Consider the following 21,100-nt stretch of genomic DNA (forward strand, 5'->3'; position numbering starts at 1 on the left):
AGCAGTTAGCAAAGCACATGGGATCTTGGGCTTCATAAATAGAGGTATTGAGTACAAAAGCAGGAAGTTATGCTGTACCTTTATAAAGCTCTGGTTAGGCCACAACTAGAGTACTGCGTCCAGCTCTGGTCAACACACTTTAGGGAATATGTGATGGTCCTGGGGAGGGTGCAGAGGGGATTTACCAGAATGGTTCCAGGGATGAGGGATTTGAGCTACAAGGTTAGGTTGGAGAAGCTGGGGTGGTTCTCCTTGGAGCAAAGGAGGTTGAGGGGAGATTTAAGAGGTGTACAAGATTATGATGGACTGGATAAGGTAGACAGGGAAAGGCTGTTCCCATTAGCTGATGGTACAAGGACTAGGGGACACAGATTGAAGGTTTTGGGCAAGAGATACACGCAGAGAGTGGTAATAACCTGGAACTTGCTTCCGACGAGGGTGGATCAATGATTTCAGAAGGAAATTGGATAGGTACATGAGGGAAATAAACTCGTAGGGCTCCGGGGATAGAGCGGGGGAATGGGACTGAATGGGTTGCTCTACAGAGAGTCGGCACAGACTCGATGGGCCGAATGGCCTCCTTCTGTGCCGTAATGTCTCTGTGACCTTCCAAGCTTGCCTCACGAGCAATACAACCCTTTGCTGCAAACTGCATCCAACCTTCATAAAACGGTCACCCGTGCTGCATCACTGAAGTGAAAAGACCAATAATCTACAACACAGACACTTGGGCTGTGAAACTCAAGGACTTGTTGCAAGTTAGTTACAGGAACTGTTTATATCAAAGGGATAACGAAACTGCCAGTAATAACTACAAATGAAAAGTTACTGGACACCGTTAATATAAAAAAATTAACATAAAGCGAAATCAAGGTCAACCCCAGCTGAGCAATCCTTTCGTCACAATAAGGGTTTTTTTTTTAAAAAGCACACGGGATCTTTGGCTTTTTTACTAGAGGCACAGAGTACAGCAGCCAGGAGGTTATACTGAACCTTCATAAAACACTGGTCCGGACCCAGCTGGAGTGTTGTGTCCAATTCTGGGCAGCGTGCTTTAGCAAGGATGTAAAGGCCTCACAGAGCGTGCAGAACGGATTTACTCGAATTGTACCGTGAATCAGGGACTTCATTTACGTGAAGAGACTGGGATTGTTCCCTGACTAATTGTGTCCTTTGCTTTGAGGTTTGTTGTGATCGACACACCCGGACAGATTGAGGTATTCACCTGGTCGGCATCTGGAACCATCATCACAGAAGCTTTGGTAAGTGTTAAATACAGGATCGGGGCTTTCCAATCTCACGGCAATCATCAGCTTGTGTCCAAACAGTGGTTCCGCTCACGTACCCATACTGTACCTGCCCTGGGAGTGTTGGATGGGACAGTGTAGAGGGAGCTTTACTCTGTATCTAACCCCCTGTACCTGCCCTGGGAGTGTTTGATGGGACAGTGTAGAGGGAGATTTACTCTGTATCTAACCCATACTGTACCTGCCCTGGGAGTGTTGGATGGGACAGTGTAGAGGGAGCTTTACTCTGTATCTAACCCATGCTGTACCTGCCCTGGGAGTGTTTGATAGGACAGTGTTGAGGGAGCTTTACTCTGTATCTAACCCATGCTGTACCTGCCCTGGGAGTGTTGGATGGGACAGTGTCGAGGAAGCTTTACTCTGTATCTAACCCGTGCTGTACCTGTCCTGGGAGCGTTTGGGACAGTGTTGAGGATGGGTAGGTGGGTTTGGGGATATGGTGAGGAGTTGGGCTTTAGGGATGTGGCATTAAGATGGGGATATGGGGTGAAGACGGGGTTGGGGGGGATATGGGGAGAAGGTGGGTAGGTGGGGTTGGGGGATATGGGGAGAAGGTGGGTAGGTGGGGTTGGGGGATATGGGGAGAAGGTGGGTAGGTGGGGTTGGGGGATATGGGGAGAAGGTGGGTAGGTGGGGTTGGGGGATATGGGGAGAAGGTGGGTAGGTGGGGTTGGGTGATATGGGGAGAAGGTGGGTCGGTGGGGTTGGGGAATATGGGGAGAAGGTGGGTAGGTGGGGTTGGGGGATATGGGGAGAGGGTGGGTAGGTGGGGTTGGGGGATATGGGGAGAAGGTGGGTAGGTGGGGTTGGGGGATATGGGGAGAAGGTGGGTAGGTGGGGTTGGGGGATATGGGGAGAAGGTGGGTAGGTGGGGTTGGGGAATATGGGGAGAAGGTGGGTAGGTGGAGTTGGGGGATATGGGGGGTAGGTGGGGTTGGGGGATATGGGGAGAAGGTGGGTTGGGGGATATTGGGAGAAGGTGGGTAGGTGGGTTGGGGGATATTGGGAGAAGGTGGGTAGGTGGGGTTGGGGGATATGGGGAGAAGGTGGGTAGGTGGGGTTGGGGGATATGGGGAGAAGGTGGGTAGGTGGGGTTGGGGGATATGGGGAGAAGGTGGGTAGGTGGGGTTGGGGATATGGGGAGAAGGTGGGTAGGTGGGGTTGGGGGATATGGGGAGAAGGTGGGTAGGTGGGGTTGGGGGATATGGGGAGAAGGTGGGTAGGTGGGGTTGGGGGATATGGGGAGAAGGTGGGTAGGTGGGGTTGGGGGATATGGGGGGTAGGTGGGGTTGGGGGATATGGGGAGAAGGTGGGTAGGTGGGGTTGGGGGATATGGGGAGAAGGTGGGTAGGTGGGTTGGGGGATATTGGGAGAAGGTGGGTAGGTGGGGTTGGGGGATATGGGGAGAAGGTGGGTAGGTGGGGTTGGGGGATATGGGGAGATGGTGGGTAGGTGGGGTTGGGGGATATGGGAATGTTGAGTAGGTGGGGATGGTAATCTCGGAGGTCCCCTGGGCAGTTATTGGAAGTGGGCTGGGGATGCTGAGTTTGGAAGGTGTGAGTTGGGTGGGTTGCTGTTGGAGTGTGTGGGTTTGCTGGACCTGCTGACCTGTGCCCTCTCCCCATGACTTGTGGCAGGTAGTGGCCAGCTACCCTCAGTGTCCTGCCTTGCTCAGGTATCGCAGACACTGCCTGACTCTGACTGTCTCGTATATTAACACTGATCTCCCTCACAGGCCTCCACCTTCTCCACAGTCGTGGTGTATGTGATGGACACATCGCGCAGCACAAACCCGGTCACCTTCATGTCTAACATGCTATATGCGTGCAGGTAAGACCCGCTCTGTGTCGTGGAGGGACTGTGCATCTCGGGCTCAAGGGAGCCCTGTCCAAATTCACAGCTAATTCGAAAATAGGAAGTTTGCAAATCATTGAGGACCAGAGAAAGTGAAAGGTTGACCAGATGGTGGGTGGGCATTCCGTGTCTGTAAATGTCAGCTGGGACATTGGGGGGGGGGTTTAAAAAAGTAATCATTTTATCATGAAGGGGGGAGGGGGCAGAGGCAGAGGGATTTGGGGCTTCAGGGTCACAGGACATTAAAAGCAGCACCTCGGGTGGATGGGACAATCATATAGTTCATGGAATCCTGTGATGTGTGGAATATAAAGGTTGAGATGTAATGGTGAATGTGTATAAACATTACTCACACTACAGTGAGAGTGTGGGTGCACTCTATCGGGAGGATGTGGAACGGACTGCAGGCCGATCAATGCTGCCCAGTCTCAGCAAATACACAGACTGAGAAACTGGGGCTGTTGTCAATACAACCGGGATTGAGAGGTGATTGAATAGAGGAGTTTAAAATGATGAAGGGATAGACAATGTTTCCAGGCTAGAACTGGGGACATGGGTACAAAATTAGATGCCTGAGATTTAAGCCTGGGAGTAGGATAAGCTTTTATCTGAAAGGAAAGGGGGATAAAGGGGAATGGGAGCAGGGCGGGTCCATGGGATTAGGAGACTGTTTGTGTGGAGGATAAACACCATCACTGACTGGCTGGGCAGAGGCTCTGTTTGCATGCTGCATCTCTCTGTAGAACCCTGTGGGTCACCACCACCCCTTCACCCAGTCTGAGAAACTGCCCTTAACCCCCACTCTCTGTCTGCTCCCTTCGAACCAGTTTTCTGCCCTCCCCCAAATCCAAAGGCCTTGACCTGCTCCAATTGTCTCCTTGTGGTCGCTTGTCGAAGTCTCTCTGAGAGTCCGCTGCATTTCCCAGCCACTGTCTCCGTCATGTCCGGTTTCACAGCACCATCTCCCTCCCTGCAATCTGTCAGCTGCTTGCAATTATTTACCTTCTAGATATTCACTCATTTCATCTTTCATTATGTTGCAAACATTTCCCTGCCACAGATGTTAAACTAACTGAGCTGTAATGACTTGGGTTAGCTCTGTCCCTTCTGCCCTGGAGGTTCCATTAGTCAGTCCTTGCAACAGAACCCCAGAATATCGGGTCTGGGGTCTCCACTATCCTTCCATTTCCCACAGGATCATTGGGTGGGTCCTGTCAGGTCCCAGCACTCTGTCCTCCTTTTGCTCCAATACTTCTCTTTATTATAATATCTCTCATCTCACTTAACCAGTTCAGCATTAACCTCCTCCGCATTCTGCTCAACTTGTTCAATATCCCATCAATTTCTGCTCATCTCCACAAACTCCCTGTTCTGTCCTCATTTCACAGCTCCTTCACACTGATCGATAGCTACCCTCCTGACCCTCTGTGTCAGGTCTGTCTCTCCTCAAACTTACTCTCCCTTTGCTTGCCTTATCCCTCTCTCGGCCTTTTTCTGTGCTTTCTGTTATTCTCTTATTCATCATGCCTGTAGGCCCGATATCCCTTCGTTAATTTTAATTACTATTTGTCCACGGCATTCTGAAACTTGAAGCAATCTCCCTTTTTAAAGGATTTTATTCTGGCACCGTGGCTATCTCCGTGTTCTGTAATCCCATGTGCCACTTTCTCTCTACACCTCACTCATCTTTCCCAAATCTGGCCACATCCAATCCGGAGCCCCTGTTTCTGTACTGTTCCTCTCTATTTCAGGAATCCCATTCATAAGAACATAAGAATTAGGAACAAGAGTAGGCCATCTAGCCCCTCGAGCCTGCTCCGCCATTCAACAAGATCATGGCTGATCTGGCCGTGGACTCAGCTCCACTTACCCGCCCGCTCCCCATAACCCTTAATTCCCTTATTGGTTAAAAATCTATCTATCTGTGACTTGAATACATTCAATGAGCTAGCCTCAACTGCTTCCTTGGGCAGAGAATTCCACAGATTCACAACCCTCTGGGAGAAGAAATTCCTTCTCAACTCGGTTTTAAATTGTCTCCCCCGTATTTTGAGGCTGTGCCCCCTAGTTCTAGTCTCCCCGACCAGTGGAAACAATCTCTCTGCCTCTATCTTGTCTATCCCTTTCATTATTTTAAATGTTTCTATAAGATCACCCCTCATCCTTCTGAACTCCAACGAGTAAAGACCCAGTCTACTCTATCTATCATCATAAGGCAACCCCCTCATCTCCGGAATCAGCCTAGTGAATTGTCTCTGTACCCCCTCCAAAGCTAGTATATCTTTCCTTAAGTAAGGTGACCAAAACTGCACGCAGTACTCCAGGTGCGGCCTCACCAATACCCTGTATAGTTGCAGCAGGACCTCCCTGCTTTTGTACTCCATCCCTCTCGCAATGAAGGCCAACATTCCATTCGCCTTCCTGATTACCTGCTGCACCTGCAAACTAACTTTTTGGGATTCATGCACAAGGACCCCCAGGTCCTTCTGCACCGCAGCATGTTGTAATTTCTCCCCATTCAAATAGAATTCCCTTTTACTGTTTTTTTTTCCCAAGGTGGATGACCTCACACTTTCCGACATTGTATTCCATCTGCCAAACCTTAGCCCATTTGGTTAACCTATCTAAATCTCTTTGCAACCTGTCTGTCCTCTACACAACCCGCTTTCCCACTAATCTTTGTGTCATCTGCAAATTTTGTTACACTACACTCTGTCCCCTCTTCCAGGTCATCTATGTATATTGTAAACAATTGTGGTCCCAGCACCGATCCCTGTGGCACACCACTAACCACTGATTTCCAACCTGAAAAGGACCCATTTATCCCGACTCTCTGCTTTCTGTTAGCCAGCCAATTCTCTATCCATGCTAATACATTTCCTCTGACTCCACGTACCTTTATCTTCTGCAGTAACCTTTTGTGTGGCACCTTATCGAATGCCTTTTGGAAATCTAAATACGCCACATCCATCGGTACATCTCTATCCACCATGCTCGTTATATCCTCAAAGAATTCCAGTAAATTAGTTAAACATGATTTTCCCTTCATGAATCTATGTTGCGTCTGCTTGATTGCACTATTCCTATCTGGATATCCCGCTATTTCTTCCTTAATGATAGCTTCAAGCATTTTCCCCCACTACAGATGTTAAACTAACCGGCCTATAGTTACCTGCCTTTTGTCTGCCCCCTTTTGTAAACAGAGGCGTTACATTAGCTGCTTTCCAATCCGCTGGTACCTCCCCAGATTATAATGAATGCATCTGCTATAACTTCCGCTATCTCTTTTAATACCCTGGGATGCATTTCATCAGGACCAGGGGACTTGTCTACCTTGAGTCCCATTAACCTGTCCAGCACTACCCCCCTAGTGATAGTGATTGTCTCAAGGTCCTCCCTTCCCACATTCCCGTGACCAGCAATTTTTGGCATGGTTTTTGTGTCTTCCACTGTGAAGACCGAAGCAAAATAATTGTTTAAGGTCTCAGCCATTTCCACATTTCCCATTATTAAATCCCCCTTCTCATCTTCTAAGGGACCAACATTTACTTTAGTCACTCTTTTCCGTTTTATGTATCTGTAAAAGCCTTTAATATCTCTTTCCTCCCTGTCCCAGTGTAATTCACATCACAGGCAGCAATCGATGTTGCTGCTTATCTCAGATTTCCCTCCCACAATTCAGGGCGCTGCAGAGAAACCCCACGATTGTAACAATCTCTTTATTATATCTGATCTCTGCTTGTATCGACTGGGTGTAAATCCTTTCAGTGAGTGGGTTGAGGTCCTGGATCTACAATCAGTCTCTGAGTTAGACCTTATTGTCATTCGCTCTCCTTTCAGTATCCTCTACAAGACCAGGCTGCCATTCATTCTCGTCATGAATAAGGTAAGAATTGGTTCAATTAGGTTGGGGCAATGTTGGGATCACACACACACTGACCTTTCACCGATGGGACCTATGTCCAAGCAAGGGTCAAGGATGTCTCGGAGCGGTTGCAGAGCATTCTGGAGAGGGAGGGTGAACAGCCAGTTGTCGTGGTACATGTAGGTACCAACGATATAGGTAAGAAGCGGGAAGAGGTCCTACAAGCTGAATTTAGGGAGCTAGGAGTTAAATTAAAAAGTAGGACCTCAAAGGTAGTAATCTCTGGATTGCTACCAGTGCCACGTGCTAATCAGAGTAGAGGGAGCAGGAGAGTTAGAATAAATACGTGGCTTGAGCAGTGGTGCAAGAGGGAGGGATTCAAATTCCTGGGACATTGGAACCAGTTCTGGGGGAAGTGGGACCTGTACAAAAGGGACTGTCTGCACTTGGGCAGGACTGGAACTGATGTCCAAGGGGTAACATTTGCTAATGCAGTTCGGGAGTGTTTAAACTAATATGGCAGGGGGATGGGAACCTATGCAGCGAGATAGGGCGAAGTAATATGGAGTCAGAAACAGATGGTAGAAAGGTAAAAAGCAATAGTGGAAGGCCGAGGAAACAAAGGCAAGAAACAAAAAGGGCCACACTACATCATAATTCTAAAAGGACAAAGGGTGTTAAACACTTCAGGCTTGTTTTTTTGTGTCTTAATGCAAGGAGTATCCGTAATAAGGTGGATGAATTAACTGTGCAAATAGATGTTAACAGATATGATGTGATTGGGATTACAGAGACGTGGCTCCAGGATGATCAGGGCTGGGAACTCAACATCCAGGGGTATTCAACATTCAAGAAGGATAGAATAAAAGGAAAAGGAGGTGGGGTAGTATTACTGGTTAAAGAGGCGATTAATGCAATAGTTAGGAAAGACATTAGCTTGGATGATGTGGAATTTATATGGTTAGAGCTGCAGAACACCAAAGGGCAAAAAACGTTAGTGGGAGTTGTGTACAGACCTCCAAACAGTAGTAGTGACGTTGGGGGGTGCATGCAATAAAGCTGCAGCAGTTATCATGGGTGACTTTAATATGCACATAGATTGGGCTAACCAAACTGGAAGCAATACGGTGGAGGAGGATTTCCTGGAGTGCATAAGGGATGGTTTTCTAGACCAATATGTCGAGGAACCAACTAGGGTGGAGGCTATCTTAGACTGGGTGTTGTGTAATGAGAGAGGATTAATTAGCAATCTCATTGTGCGAGGCCCCTTGGGAAGAGTGACCATAATATGGTGGAATTCTGCATTGGGATGGAGAATGAAACAGTTAATTCAGAGACCATGGTCCAGAACTTAAAGAAGGCTAACTTTGAAGGTATGAGGCGTGAATTGGCTGGGATGGATTGGCGAATGATACTTAAGGGGTTGACTGTGGATGGGCAATGGCAGACATTTAGAGACCGCATGGATGAACTACATCAATTGTACATTCCTGTCTGGCATAAAAATAAAAAAGGGAAGGTGGCTCAACCGTGGCTATCAAGGGAAATCAGGGATAGTATTAAAGCCAAGGAAGTGGCATACAAATTGGCCAGAAATAGCAGCGAACCCGGGGACTGGGAGAAATTTAGAACTCAGCAGAGGAGGACAAAGGGTTTGATTAGGGCAGGGAAAATGGAGTATGAGAAGAAGCTTGCAGGGAACATTAAGACGGATTGCAAAAGTTTCTATAGATATGTAAAGAGAAAAAGGTTAGTAAAGACAAACGTAGGTCCCCTGCAGTCAGAATCAGGGGAAGTCATAACGGGGAACAAAGAAATGGCGGACCAATTGAACAAGTACTTTGGTTCGGTATTCACTGAGAAGGACACGAACAACCTTCCGGTTATAAAAGGGGTCGGGGGGTCTAGTAAGGAGGAGGAACTGAGGGAAATCCTTATTAGCCGGGAAATTGTGTTGGGGAAATTGATGGGATTGAAGGCCGATAAATCCCCAGGGCCTGATGGACTGCATCCCAGAGTACTTAAGGAGGTTACCTTGGAAATAGTGGATGCGTTGACAGTCATTTTCCAACATTCCATTGACTCTGGATCAGTTCCGATAGAGTGGAGGGTAGCCAATGTAACCTCACTTTTTAAAAAAGGAGGGAGAGAGAAAACGGAATTATAGACCGGTCAGCCTGACATCGGTCGTGGGTAAAATGATGGAATCAATTATTAAGGATGTCGTAGCAGTGCATTTGGAAAGAGGTGACATGATAGGTCCAAGTCAGCATGGATTTGTGAAAGGGAAATCATGCTTGACAAATCTTCTTGAATTTTTTGAGGATGTTTCCAGTAGAGTGGACAAGGGAGAACCAGTTGATGTGGTATATTTGGACTTTCAGAAGGCGTTCGACAAGGTCCCACACAAGAGATTGATGTGCAAAGTTAGAGCACATGGGATTGGGGGTAGTGTACTGACATGGATTGAGAACTGGTTGTCAGACAGGAAGCAAAGAGTAGGAGTAAATGGGTACTTTTCAGAATGGCAGGCAGTGACTAGTAGGGTACCGCAAGGTTCTGTGCTGGGGCCCCAGCTGTTTACACTGTACATTAATGATTTAGATGAGGGGATTAAATGTAGTATCTCCAAATTTGCGGATGACACTAAGTTGGGTAGCAGTGGGAGCTGCGAGGAGGATGCTGTGAGGCTGCAGAGCGACTTGGATAGGTTAGGTGAGTGGGCAAATGCATGGCAGATGAAGTATAATGTGAATAAATGTGAGGTTATCCACTTTGGTGGTAAAAACAGAGAGACAGACTATTATCTGAATAGTGACAGATTAGGAAAAGGGGAGGTGCAAAGAGACCTGGGTGTCATGGTACATCAGTCTTTGAAGGTTGGCATGCAGGTGCAGCAGGCGGTTAAGAAAGCAAATGGCATGTTGGCCTTCATAGCGAGGGGATTTGAGTACAGGGGCAGGGAGGTGTTGCTACAGTTGTACAGGGCATTGGTGAGGCCACACCTGGAGTATTGTGTACAGTTTTGGTCTCCTAACCTGAGGAAGGACATTCTTGCTATTGAGGGAGTGCAGCGAAGGTTCACCAGACTGATTCCCGGGATGGCGGGACTGACCTATCAAGAAAGACTGGATCAACTGGGCTTGTATTCACTGGAGTTCAGAAGAATGAGAGGGGACCTCATAGAAACATTTAAAATTCTGACGGGGTTAGACAGGTTAGATGCAGGAAGAATGTTCCCAATGTTGGGGAAGTCCAGAACCAGAGGTCACAGTCTAAGGATAAGGGGTAAGACATTTAGGACCGAGATGCGGAGGAACTTCTTCACCCAGAGAGTGGTGAACCTGTGGAATTCTCTACCACAGAAAGTTGTTGAGGCCAATTCACTAAATATATTCAAAAAGGAGTTAGATGAGGTCCTTACTACTAGGGGGATCAAGGGGTATGGTGAGAAAGCAGGAATGGGGTACTGAAGTTGCATGTTCAGCCATGAACTCATTGAATGGCGGTGCAGGCTAGAAGGGCCGAATGGCCTACTCCTGCACCTATTTTCTATGTTTCTATAATATTAAAGCCAAGGAAGTGGCATACAAATTGACCAGAAATAGCAGTGAACCCAGGGACTGGGACAAATTTAGAACTCAGCAGAGGAGGACAAAGGGTTTGATTAGGGCAGGGAAAATGGAGTACGAGAGGAAGCTTGCAGGGAACATTAAGACGGACTGCAAAAGTTTCAATAGATATGTAAAGAGAAAAAAGTTAGTAAAGACAAACGTAGGTCCCCTGCTGTCAGAATCAGGGGAAGTCATAACGGGGAACAAAGAAATGGCAGACCAATTGAACAAGTACTTTGGTTCAGTATTCATTAAGGAGGACACAAACAACCTTCCGGGTATTAAAGGAGTCAGAGGGTCGAGTAAGAAGGAGGAACTGAGGGAAATCCTTATTAGTCGGGAAATTGTGTTGGGGAAATTGATGGGATTGAAGGCCGATAAATCCCCAGGGCCTGATGGACTGCATCCCAGAGTACTTAAGGAGGTGGCCTTGGAAATAGCGGATGCATTGACAGTCATTTTCCAACATTCCATAGACTCTGGATCAGTTCCTATGGAGTGGAGGGTAGCCAATGTAACCCCACTCTATTTTTAAAAAGGAGGGAGAGAGAAAACAGGGAATTATAGACTGGTCAACCTGACATCAGAAGTGGGTAAAATGATGGAATCAATTATTAAGGATGTCATAGCAGCGCATTTGGAAAGAGGTGATATGATAGGTCCAAGTCAGCATGGATTTGTGAAAGGGAAATCATGCTTGACAAATCTTCTGGAATTTTTTGAGGATGTTTCCAGTAAAGTGGACAAGGGAGAACCAGTTGATGTGGTATATTTGGACTTTCAGAAGGCTTTTGACGGTCCCACACAAGAGATTAATATGCAAAGTTAAAGCACATGGGATTAGGGGTAGTGCGCTGATGTGGATTGAGAACTAGTTGTCAGACAGGAAGCAAAGAGTAGGAGTAAATGGGTACTTTTCAGAATGGCAGGCAGTGACTAGTGGGGTACCGCAAGGTTCTGTGCTGGGGTCCCAGCTGTTTACATTGTACATTAATGATTTAGACGAGGGGATTAAATGTAGTATCTCCAAATTTGCGGATGACTCTAAATTGGGTGGCAGTGTGAGCTGCGAGGAGGATGCTATGAGGCTGCAGAGTGACTTGGTTAGGTGAGTGGGCAAATGCATGGCAGATGAAGTATAATGTGGATAAATGTGAGGTTATCCACTTTGGTGGTAAAAACAGAGACACAGACTATTATCTGAATGGTGGTAGATTAGGAAAAGGGGAGGTGCAATGAGACCTGGGTGTCATGGTATATCAGTCATTGAAGGTTGGCATGCAGGTACAGCAGGCGGTTAAAAAAGCAAATGGCATGTTGGCTTTCATTGCGAGGGGACTTGAGTAAAGGGGCAGGGAGGTGTTGCTACAGTTGTACAGGGCCTTGGTGAGGCCACACCTGGAGTATTGTGTACAGTTTTGGTCTCCTAACTTGAGGAAGGACATTCTTGCTATTGAGGGAGTGCAGCGAAGGTTCATCAGACTGATTCCCGGGATGGCGGGACTGTCCTATCAAGAAAGACTGGATCAACTGGGCTTGTATTCACTGGAGTTCAGAAGAATGAGAGGGGATCTCATAGAAACGTTTAAAATTCTGACGGGTTTAGACAGGTTAGATGCAGGAAGAATGTTCCCAATGTTGGGGAAGTCCAGAACCAGGGGTCACAGTCTCAGGATAAGGGGTAAGCCATTTAGGACCGAGATGAGGAGAAACTTCTTCACCCAGAGAGTGGTGAACCTGTGGAATTCTCTACCACAGAAAGTAGTTGAGGCCAATTCACTAAATATATTCAAAAAGGAGTTAGATGAAGTCCTTACTACTCGGGGGATCAAGGGGTATAGCGAGAAAGCAGGAATGGAGTACTGAAGTTGCATGTTCAGCCATGAACTCATTGAATGGCGGTGCAGGCTAGAAGGGCCGAATGGCCGACTCCTGCACCTATTTTCTATGTTTCTATGATGCACAGGAAATTAAGGTCTCCTGGCTGAAAAGGACCAACAGCAACCCAGTCCTAGGGATCTCAACACAGCTCTTTGAAGGACGGGTCTCGGCCTTGACTCTGTATCTAACCCCCTGTACCTGCCCTGGGAGTGTTTGATTGAACAGTGTAGAGGGAGCTTTACTCTGTATCTAACCCGTGCTGTACCTGCCCTGGGAGTATTTGATGGGACAGTGTAGAGGGAGCTTTACTCTGTATCTAACCCCCTCTACCTGCCCTGGGAGTGTTTGATGGGACAGTGTAGAGGGAGCTTTACTCTGTATCTAACCTCCTGTACCTGCCCTGGGAGTGTTTGATTGAACAGTGTAGAGGGAGCTTTACTCTGTATCTAACCCGTGCTGTACCTGCCCTGGGAGTGTTTGATTGAACAGTGTAGAGGGAGCTTTACTCTGTATCTAACCCGTGCTGTACCTGCCCTGCGAGTGTTTGATGGGACAGTGTAGTGGGAGCTTTTGGGGTTGGATAGTAGGTCGGGTTGGTGATATGGGGAGAAAGTGGATTGTGGGGTTGGGGGATATGAGGAGAAGGTGGGTAGTTGGGGTTGGGGATATGGGGAGAAGGTGGGTAGGTGGGGTTGGGGGAAATGGGGAGAAGGTGGGTAGGTGGGGTTGGGGGATATGGGGAGAAGGTAGGTAGGTGGGGTTGGGGGATATGGGGAGAGGGTGGGTAGGTGGGGTTGGGGGATATGGGGAGAAGGTGGGTAGCTGGGGTTGGGGGATATGGGGAGAAGGTGGGTAGGTGGGGTTGGGGGATATGGGGAGAAGGTGGGTAGGTGGGGTTGGGGGATATGGGGAGAAGGTGGGTAGGTGGGGTTGGATATACGATGGGAAGGTGGGGTTGGGGGATATGGGGAGAAGGTGGGTAGGTGAGGTTGGGGGATATGGGGAGAGGGTGGGTAGGTGGGGTTGGGGGATATGGGGAGAGGGTGGGTAGGTGGGGTTGGGGGATATGGGGAGAAGGTGGGTAGGTGGGGTTGGGGGATATGGGGAGAGGGTGGGTAGGTGGGGTTGGGGGATATGGGGAGAAGGTGGGTAGGTGGGGTTGGGGGATATGGGGAGAAGGTGGGGTTGGGGGATATGGGGAGAGGGTGGGTAGGTGGGGTTGGGGGATATGGGGAGAGGGTGGGTAGGTGGGGTTGGGGGATATGGGGAGAAGGTGGGTAGGTGGGGTTGGGGGATATGGGGAGAAGGTGGGTAGGTGAGGTTGGGGGATATGGGGAGAAGGTGTGTAGGTGGGGTTGGGGGATATGGGGTGAAGGTGGGTGGTTGGGGGATATGGGGAGAAGGTGGGTAGGTGGGGTTGGGGGATATGGGGAGAAGGTGGGTAGGTGGGGTTGGGGATATGGGGAGAAGGTGGGTAGGTGGGGTTGGGGATATGGGGAGAAGGTGGGTAGGTGGGGTTGGGGGATATGGGGAGAAGGTGGGTAGGTGGGGTTGGGGGATATGGGGAGAAGGTGGGTAGGTGGGGTTGGGGAGAAGGTGGGGTTGGGGAAATGGGGAGAAGGTGGGGTTGGGGAGAAGGTATGTAGGAGGAAGAGGTTATTTAACAAAATTAAGGCTCATGGGATGGGGGGTAATATACTAGCATGGATTGAGGATTGGTTAACGGCAGACAACAGAGAGTAGGAATAAATGGGTCATTTTCAGGTTGGCAGACTGTAACTAGTGGGGTACCGTAAGGATCAGTGCTGGGGCCCCAGTTATTCACAATCTGTATCAGTGATTTGGATGAGGGGACCAAATGTAATGTATCCAAGTTTGCTGATGATACAAAGCTCGGCCGGAATGTAAGTTGTGAGGAGGATGTAAAGAGACTTCAAGGGGATACAGACAGGCTCAGTGAGTGGGCAAGAAATTGGCAAATGGAATATCATGTGGAGAAATGGGAAGTTATCCACTTTGATAGGAAAAACAGAAAAGCAGAATTTAAAAAAAGCGGTGAGAGATTGGGAAATGTTGGTGTTCAGAGGGACCTGGGTGTCCTTTACACCAATCACTGAAAGTTAACAGGCAGGTACAGCACGCAATCAGCAAAGCAAATGGGATGTTGGCCTTTATTACAGGAGGATTTGAGTATAAGAGTAAAGGCGTCTTACTGCAATTATCATCATCATCAGTAGTCCCTCTATCGAGGTTGACTTGCTTCCATGCCTTAAAGGGATGAGTTCACAGGTGTTTCAATGAAGGACCTAATATTCCGGATCCCGAACTACATCCTGAAGGGTGGAAGATGCCTGTGGGTGGATTATTTTAACGTGGGGTGACCGTTGCACACCAGCCACCACACGGGGCTTGACAGAGCGAGGTCTTGGTCCAGTGGCAAGGGTTAACCAGAACGACTGGAGACCAGCTCTGCTGCACAGACCTAGTGCGCACATATCGCAGTGTGGGCTGGGCCCGTGCTGCCCCTGGGCCCTCGCCTCTCCTGGGCGCCAATCACATCCCTCTACAATCTCTTGCACTCCTTTGTCCTGACTTCACCACTCCTGCAGTACCTGCCCACACTGCAGTCAGCCGTCACCCTCCTGCAACAGCAGGCGCAGTGGTATGCCGCTGCACGCTGCTCCCTCTAATGGGCGGCCTGCTAATGGTCTTGCAGGCCGGGACCATGCCGATTTCCGTTAGATATAAACCTATGAACAATGGCTGAAAGGTAGAGCACCCAGCCCAACCAGTCCGCCTCAAACAACTGCAACTATATAGGGCTCTGGTGAGACCACACCTGGAGTATTGTGTACAGTGTCGGTCTCTTTACCCAAGAAAGGATATACTGGCCATAGAGGGAGTGCAGCGAAGGTTCACCAGACTGATTCCTGGGATGGGGGGATTGTCTTTTGAGGAGAGATTGAGTAGACTAGTCCACTATTCTCCAGAATTTAGAAGAATGAGAGGTGATCTCATTGAAACATACAAAATTCTTACAGGGTTTGGCAGGATAGATGCTGGGAGGATGTTTTCCCCGGGCTGGGGAGTCTAGAACCAGGGGTCACAGTCTCAGGATAAGGGGTCGGCCATTTAGGACTGAGATGAGGAGGAATTTCTTCACTCGGGGTGGTGAATCTTTGGAATTCTCTACCACAGAGGGCTGTGGTAGAGAATTCGAGATAGAGATCGCTAGATTTTTGGATATTAATGCAATCGAGGGATATTGGGATAGTGCAGGAAAGTGAAGTTAGAAGAATTAGGAGCATGAGTAGGCCATTCAGCCCCTCTAGCCTGTTCCGCCATTCAATAAGATCATGGCTGATCTTCGACCTCAACTCCACTTTCCTGCACTTAGCCTGTCTATATCCCGTTGCATCCTCCTCACAACTTACATTCCCGAGCTTTGTATCATCAGCAAACTTGGATACATTACATTTGGTCCCCTCATCCAAATCATTGATACAGATTGTGAATAACTGGGGCCCAAACACCGATACTTGCGACACCCCACTAGTTACAGCCTGCCAACCTGAAAATGACCCGTTTATTACAATTCTCTGTTTTCTGTCCGTTAACCAATCCTCAATCCATGCTAGTATATTACCCCCCAATCCCATGAGCCCTAATTTTATTCAATAAACTTGTGTGGCACCTTATCGAATGCCTTCTGAAAATCCAAATACACCACATCCACTGGCTCCCCCTTATCTATTCTGCTCATTACAACCTCAAAAAACTCTAATACATGTCAAACATGATTTCCCTTTCATAAATCCGTGTACACTCTGCCCGATCCTATTATTATTTTCTCAGTGCCCTGTTACCACGCCCTTAATAATAGATTCTAACATTTTCCCTACGACTGATGTCAGGCTAACTGGTCTGTAGTTCCCCGTTTTCTCTCTCCCTCCTTTCTTAAATAGCGGGGGTTACATTAGCTACCTTCCAAACCGTGGGAACAGTTCTAGAATCTATGGAAGTTTGGAAGATGACAACCAATGCATCCACTATCTCTATTCCACCTCTTTCAAACCCCTAGGATGTAGGCCGTCGGCTCCAGGGGATTTATCGGCTTTCAGTCCCATCCATTTCCCGGTACTATTTTTTACTAATACTAATTTCTTTCAGTTCCTTATTCTCGCTAGACCCTTGGTTCTCCACTATTTCCAGGAGGTTTTTTGCGTCTTTTTCCGTGAAGACAGACACAAAGTATTTGTTTAAGTTCTCTGCCATTTCCTTATTCCCCATTATACTTTCTGCTGTCTCAGCCTGTAGGGACCCACATTTACTCTTGCTAATCTTTTCCTTTTTACAAACCTATAGAAGCTTTTACCATCTGTTTTTAGGTCTCTCGCGAGTTTACTCTCATATTCTATTTTCCCTTCATCTATTTCTTGGTCCTCCTTTGCTGAATTCTAAAATCCTCCCAACCATCAGGCTTACTGCTCTTTTTGGCAACATTATAAGCCTCTTCCTTTGATCTCATACTATCTTTAACTTCTCTTGTTAGCCGCGGTTGGACCACTTTTCCTGTGGGGTTTTTGTGCCTTAAAGGAATGTATATTTGCTGTAAATGATGTATTAATTCTTTAAACGCTAGCCATTGCTTGTCTACAGTTATACCTTTTAAAGTAGTTTCCTAATCTACCTTAGCCAACTCGCCCCTCATACCCACGTAGTTTGCTTTGTTTAGATTTAAGACTCTTGTTTTGGATTTAACTAAATCACTTTCAAACTCAATATAAAATTCTATCATATTATGGTCACTCTTTCCTCAAGGCCCTCTTCACTACGAGGTTATTAATTAACCCTTTCTCATTGCATAATACTAGATGTAAAATAGCCTGTTCCCTGGCTGGTTCCTCAACATACTGGCTATTTAGATCTAGTATGCAAACCATCTTGCATACATTCCATGAATTCGTCCTCCACACTATTGCTGCATGTTTGGTTTGCCCAGTCTATATGTAGATTAAAATCCCTGATGATTACTGTATTACCCTTGTTACATGCACCTCTAATTTCCTGATTGATACTGTGCCCTACATTACCAGTACTGTTTGGGGGCCTATAAACAACTCCCACCGATGTTTTATGTCCCTTCCTGTTCCCCAGCTCCACCCAAACTGATTCTATGTCTTGATTTTCCGAGCTAAGATCCTTTCTCTCTCCTGTCTTTATCCCATCCTTTATTATCAGGGCTACCCCTTCTCCTTTTCCAATTTGTCTATCGTTTCTAAAAGTTAAGTATCCTGGAATATTTAGTTCCCAACCTTGGTCACTTTGCAACCACGTCTCTGTAATGGCTATTAGACCAAACCTATTCCTTTCTATCTGCGCTATTAATTCATCTATTTTGTTGTGCATGCATCGTGCATTCAGATATAATGCTTTTAGCTCTGACTTTTGTCTGTTTCTCCCCGATGTCACCGTAGTCAGTGATACCCTACCACCTTTGTTACTCACTGTCCCTTCTTGGCCCAAACTCTGCTCGAGAGCCTTGAGATTTCTTTTGCTGGTTGCTGAGTTGAGGTCGCAGATCAGCTATGATCTTATTGAATGGTGGAGCAGGCTCGAGGAGCTGAAAGGCCTCCTCCTGCTCCTGTTTCATACGTTATGTCATGTAGGTGGGGTTGGGGGATATGGTGAGATGGTGGGTTTGGGGATATGGAGAGTACAAGGGGTTCGGGAAATAGGGAGAGGGTAGGTAGGTGTGGTTGGGTATATGATGAGAAGGTGGGTAGGTGGGGTTGGGTATATGATGAGAAGGTGGGTAGGTGGGGTTGGGTATATGATAAGGTGGGTAGGTGGGGTTGGGGGATATGGGGAGAAGGTGGGGTTTGGGGGATATGGGGAGAAGGTGGGGTTTGGGGGATATGGGGAGAGGGTGGGTAGGTGGGGTTGGGGGATATGGGGAGAAGGTGGGGTTGGGGGATATGGGGAGAAGGTGGGGTTTGGGGGATATGGGGAGAAGGTGGGGTTTGGGGGATATGGGGAGAGGGTGGGTAGGTGGGGTTGGGGGATATGGGGAGAAGGTGGGGTTTGGGGGATATGGGGAGAAGGTGGGGTTTGGGGGATATGGGGAGAGGGTGGGTAGGTGGGGTTGGGGGATATGGGGAGAAGGTGGGGTTGAGGTTGAGGTTATGGTGGGTGAGTGGGGATTAATGTATGAAGACAAATTGGTTTGTTATACCTGGCAGCCTCCTGTTCCCACTTGCTGCAGAAAATCCCTCGATGCTGTGACTGTTGATAAATCCCCTGTTGCTGTTATTGTGTGTTGATAAGTCCCCTGTTGCTGTGATTCTAGGTCGATATCGTGGATCACCGCTTTGCCGTGGAGTGGATGAAGGATTTTGAAAGTTTCCAGGATGCACTGAACCAGGAAACATCCTTTGCCAGTAATCTGACCCGCTCGATGAGCCTTGTCCTGGATGAATTCTACAGCTGTCTACGGGTGATTCATGCTCGATTTCAGTGCACTTCACGTGCCTCATCTCTCCTGTTTACTCAGGCTTGCTCCCAGTGTTGGATTGGAGGGCTGAGTCTAGTCCCAGTGCCCTGACTGCTCTCTGTGGGAGACTTGGGATGAATGTCGGGTCGGTAAGATGGCGGAGAACCAGGCTGAATACAGGAAGTAGAGGGGAGAACTAATAAAGGGAATGAGGGGAAAGAGAGTGAGAGAATAGATTACAGGGTAACAAATGGGAACCCAAAAGTCTTTTATGAAGGTATAAAAAGGAAGGGTGGGGCCGAATAGGGACCAAAGGCAGAGAGAGGGCATGGCCCCGTACGGAATAAGGACTTTGCATCGGTCTTCACTACAGAAGAGGATGCTGCCAACGTCGCAGTAAAGGAGGAGCAGATACTGGACAGGATAAAAATAGATAGAGGAGGTATTGAAAAGGTTGGCAGTGTTCAAAGTGGTAAAGTCACCTGGTCTGGGGGGAAGCACCCTCAGCTACTGAGGGAAGTCAGGGTGGAAATTGCAGAGGCTCTGGCCAGTCGGAAGAATGAGGAGCGGAATGGTTCAATTTTAAAGGGGGTGCAGGAACAGAGACCTGGGGGGTGGGGGGGGAGGGTACGCAAATGTTCTGAAGTTGACAGTAGAAGTTGAGAAGGCTGTTAAAAAAGCATATGGGCTTTATATATAGAGGGTTGGCGCATAAACACAAGGTGACTGTCATCACTGATTCCCGGGATGGCAGGACTGACATATGAGGAGAGACTGGATCAACTAGGCTTATATTCACTGGAATTCAGAAGAATGAGAGGGGATCTCATAGAAACATATAAAATTCTGACGGGACTGGACAGGTTAGATACAGGAAGATTGTTCCCAATGTTGGGGAAGTCCAGAACCAGGGGTCACAGTCGAAGGATAAGGGGTAAGCCATTTAGGACCGAGATGAGGAGAAACTTCTTCACTCAGAGAGTGGTGAACCTGTGGAATTCCCTGCCGCAGAGAGTTGTTGAGGCCAGTTCATTGGATAGATTCAAGAGGGAGTTAGATATGGCCCTTACGTCTAAAGGGATCAAGGGGTATGGAGAGAAAGCAGGAAAGGGGTACTGAGGGAATGATCAGCCATGATCTTATTGAATGGTGGTGCAGGCTCGAAGGGCCGAATGGCCTACTCCTGCACCTATTTTCTATGTTTCTATGTCACGTTAAACCTTCACAAAACACTGGTTAGGCCTGAGCTTGAGTATTTGTGTGCTGCTGGTTAGATGAGGAAAGACTGGAGGGAAGTGGAGCATAAACTGCCGCATGGACTGGTTGGAACAAACGGCCTGTTTCTGTGCCGTATATTCGATATAATCCTCTGGGTTCAATTCTGGGCACCACACTTTCGGAAGGAATATTTTTTATTTATTTTAGGGCTGTGACCGTCGCTGGCAAGGCCCTGACGGGCAGGCCGGAGCACACAGAGTTGAGGTCATTGGTCGGAGAATCAGGGAGATGAGAATGACTTTGACACAGTAGTGTGATCTGGCACGTGCTGCTTGAAAGGAAGCAGATTCAATAGTAACACTTGAAGAGATTTGGAAGAATACTGGAAAATATTTACAGGGCGAGAGGAAAGAGCAGGTGAGGGTGACTAATTGTATCGTGGTTTCAGATAGCAGGCACGGGTGTGCTGGGCCGTATCATTGTATGATAATACTGTGCTGGGTGGCAGAGAGGAGCCAATAGCTGTCCCAGGAGCAGTGTGGGGACCAGGCTGGCAATACTCCCCTCTCTGCACCCTGAGTACACTGGCTGCCTGGGGTTACTGGTGAAGACGAGGTGTGAGTGCTGTGCTCCTGTGGGGCCCTGTGCTTGCTTTTATTCAGCACCGCTCTAACTGCTGTTTCCCATCAGGTGGTCGGAGTATCAGCAGTGGACGGAACAGGAATGGACACCTTCCTCCAGCAGCTCAGTGAGGCAGCGGCTGAGTATGAAAGGTCAGCTTCCACACTTTATACAGTGATGCTGGGGGGGCCGATAAGACTGGGTGTGGGGGGGGGGGGGGCGGCGAGGAGCAGGGGGGTACCCCAAC

At 48.0% G+C, this 21,100-nt stretch overlaps 1 protein-coding gene across 1 annotated transcript in view; it reads left to right on the top strand.

Moving 5' to 3' along the window:
• The window catches only part of LOC139244110 (GPN-loop GTPase 1-like), a 60,265-nt gene that overhangs the window by 33,611 nt on the left and 5,554 nt on the right, over positions 1-21,100 (top strand). Inside the window, exons 4-8 of the mRNA XM_070870982.1 lie at positions 1,184-1,262; positions 3,043-3,137; positions 7,002-7,047; positions 18,871-19,017; positions 20,923-21,005. Coding sequence (XP_070727083.1) covers positions 1,184-1,262; positions 3,043-3,137; positions 7,002-7,047; positions 18,871-19,017; positions 20,923-21,005 — 450 coding nt within the window. The remainder of the gene's footprint in view (positions 1-1,183; positions 1,263-3,042; positions 3,138-7,001; positions 7,048-18,870; positions 19,018-20,922; positions 21,006-21,100) is intronic.

Source organism: Pristiophorus japonicus, unplaced genomic scaffold (assembly GCF_044704955.1).
Source record: "Pristiophorus japonicus isolate sPriJap1 unplaced genomic scaffold, sPriJap1.hap1 HAP1_SCAFFOLD_204, whole genome shotgun sequence".
Classification (NCBI taxonomy): domain Eukaryota; kingdom Metazoa; phylum Chordata; class Chondrichthyes; family Pristiophoridae; genus Pristiophorus; species Pristiophorus japonicus.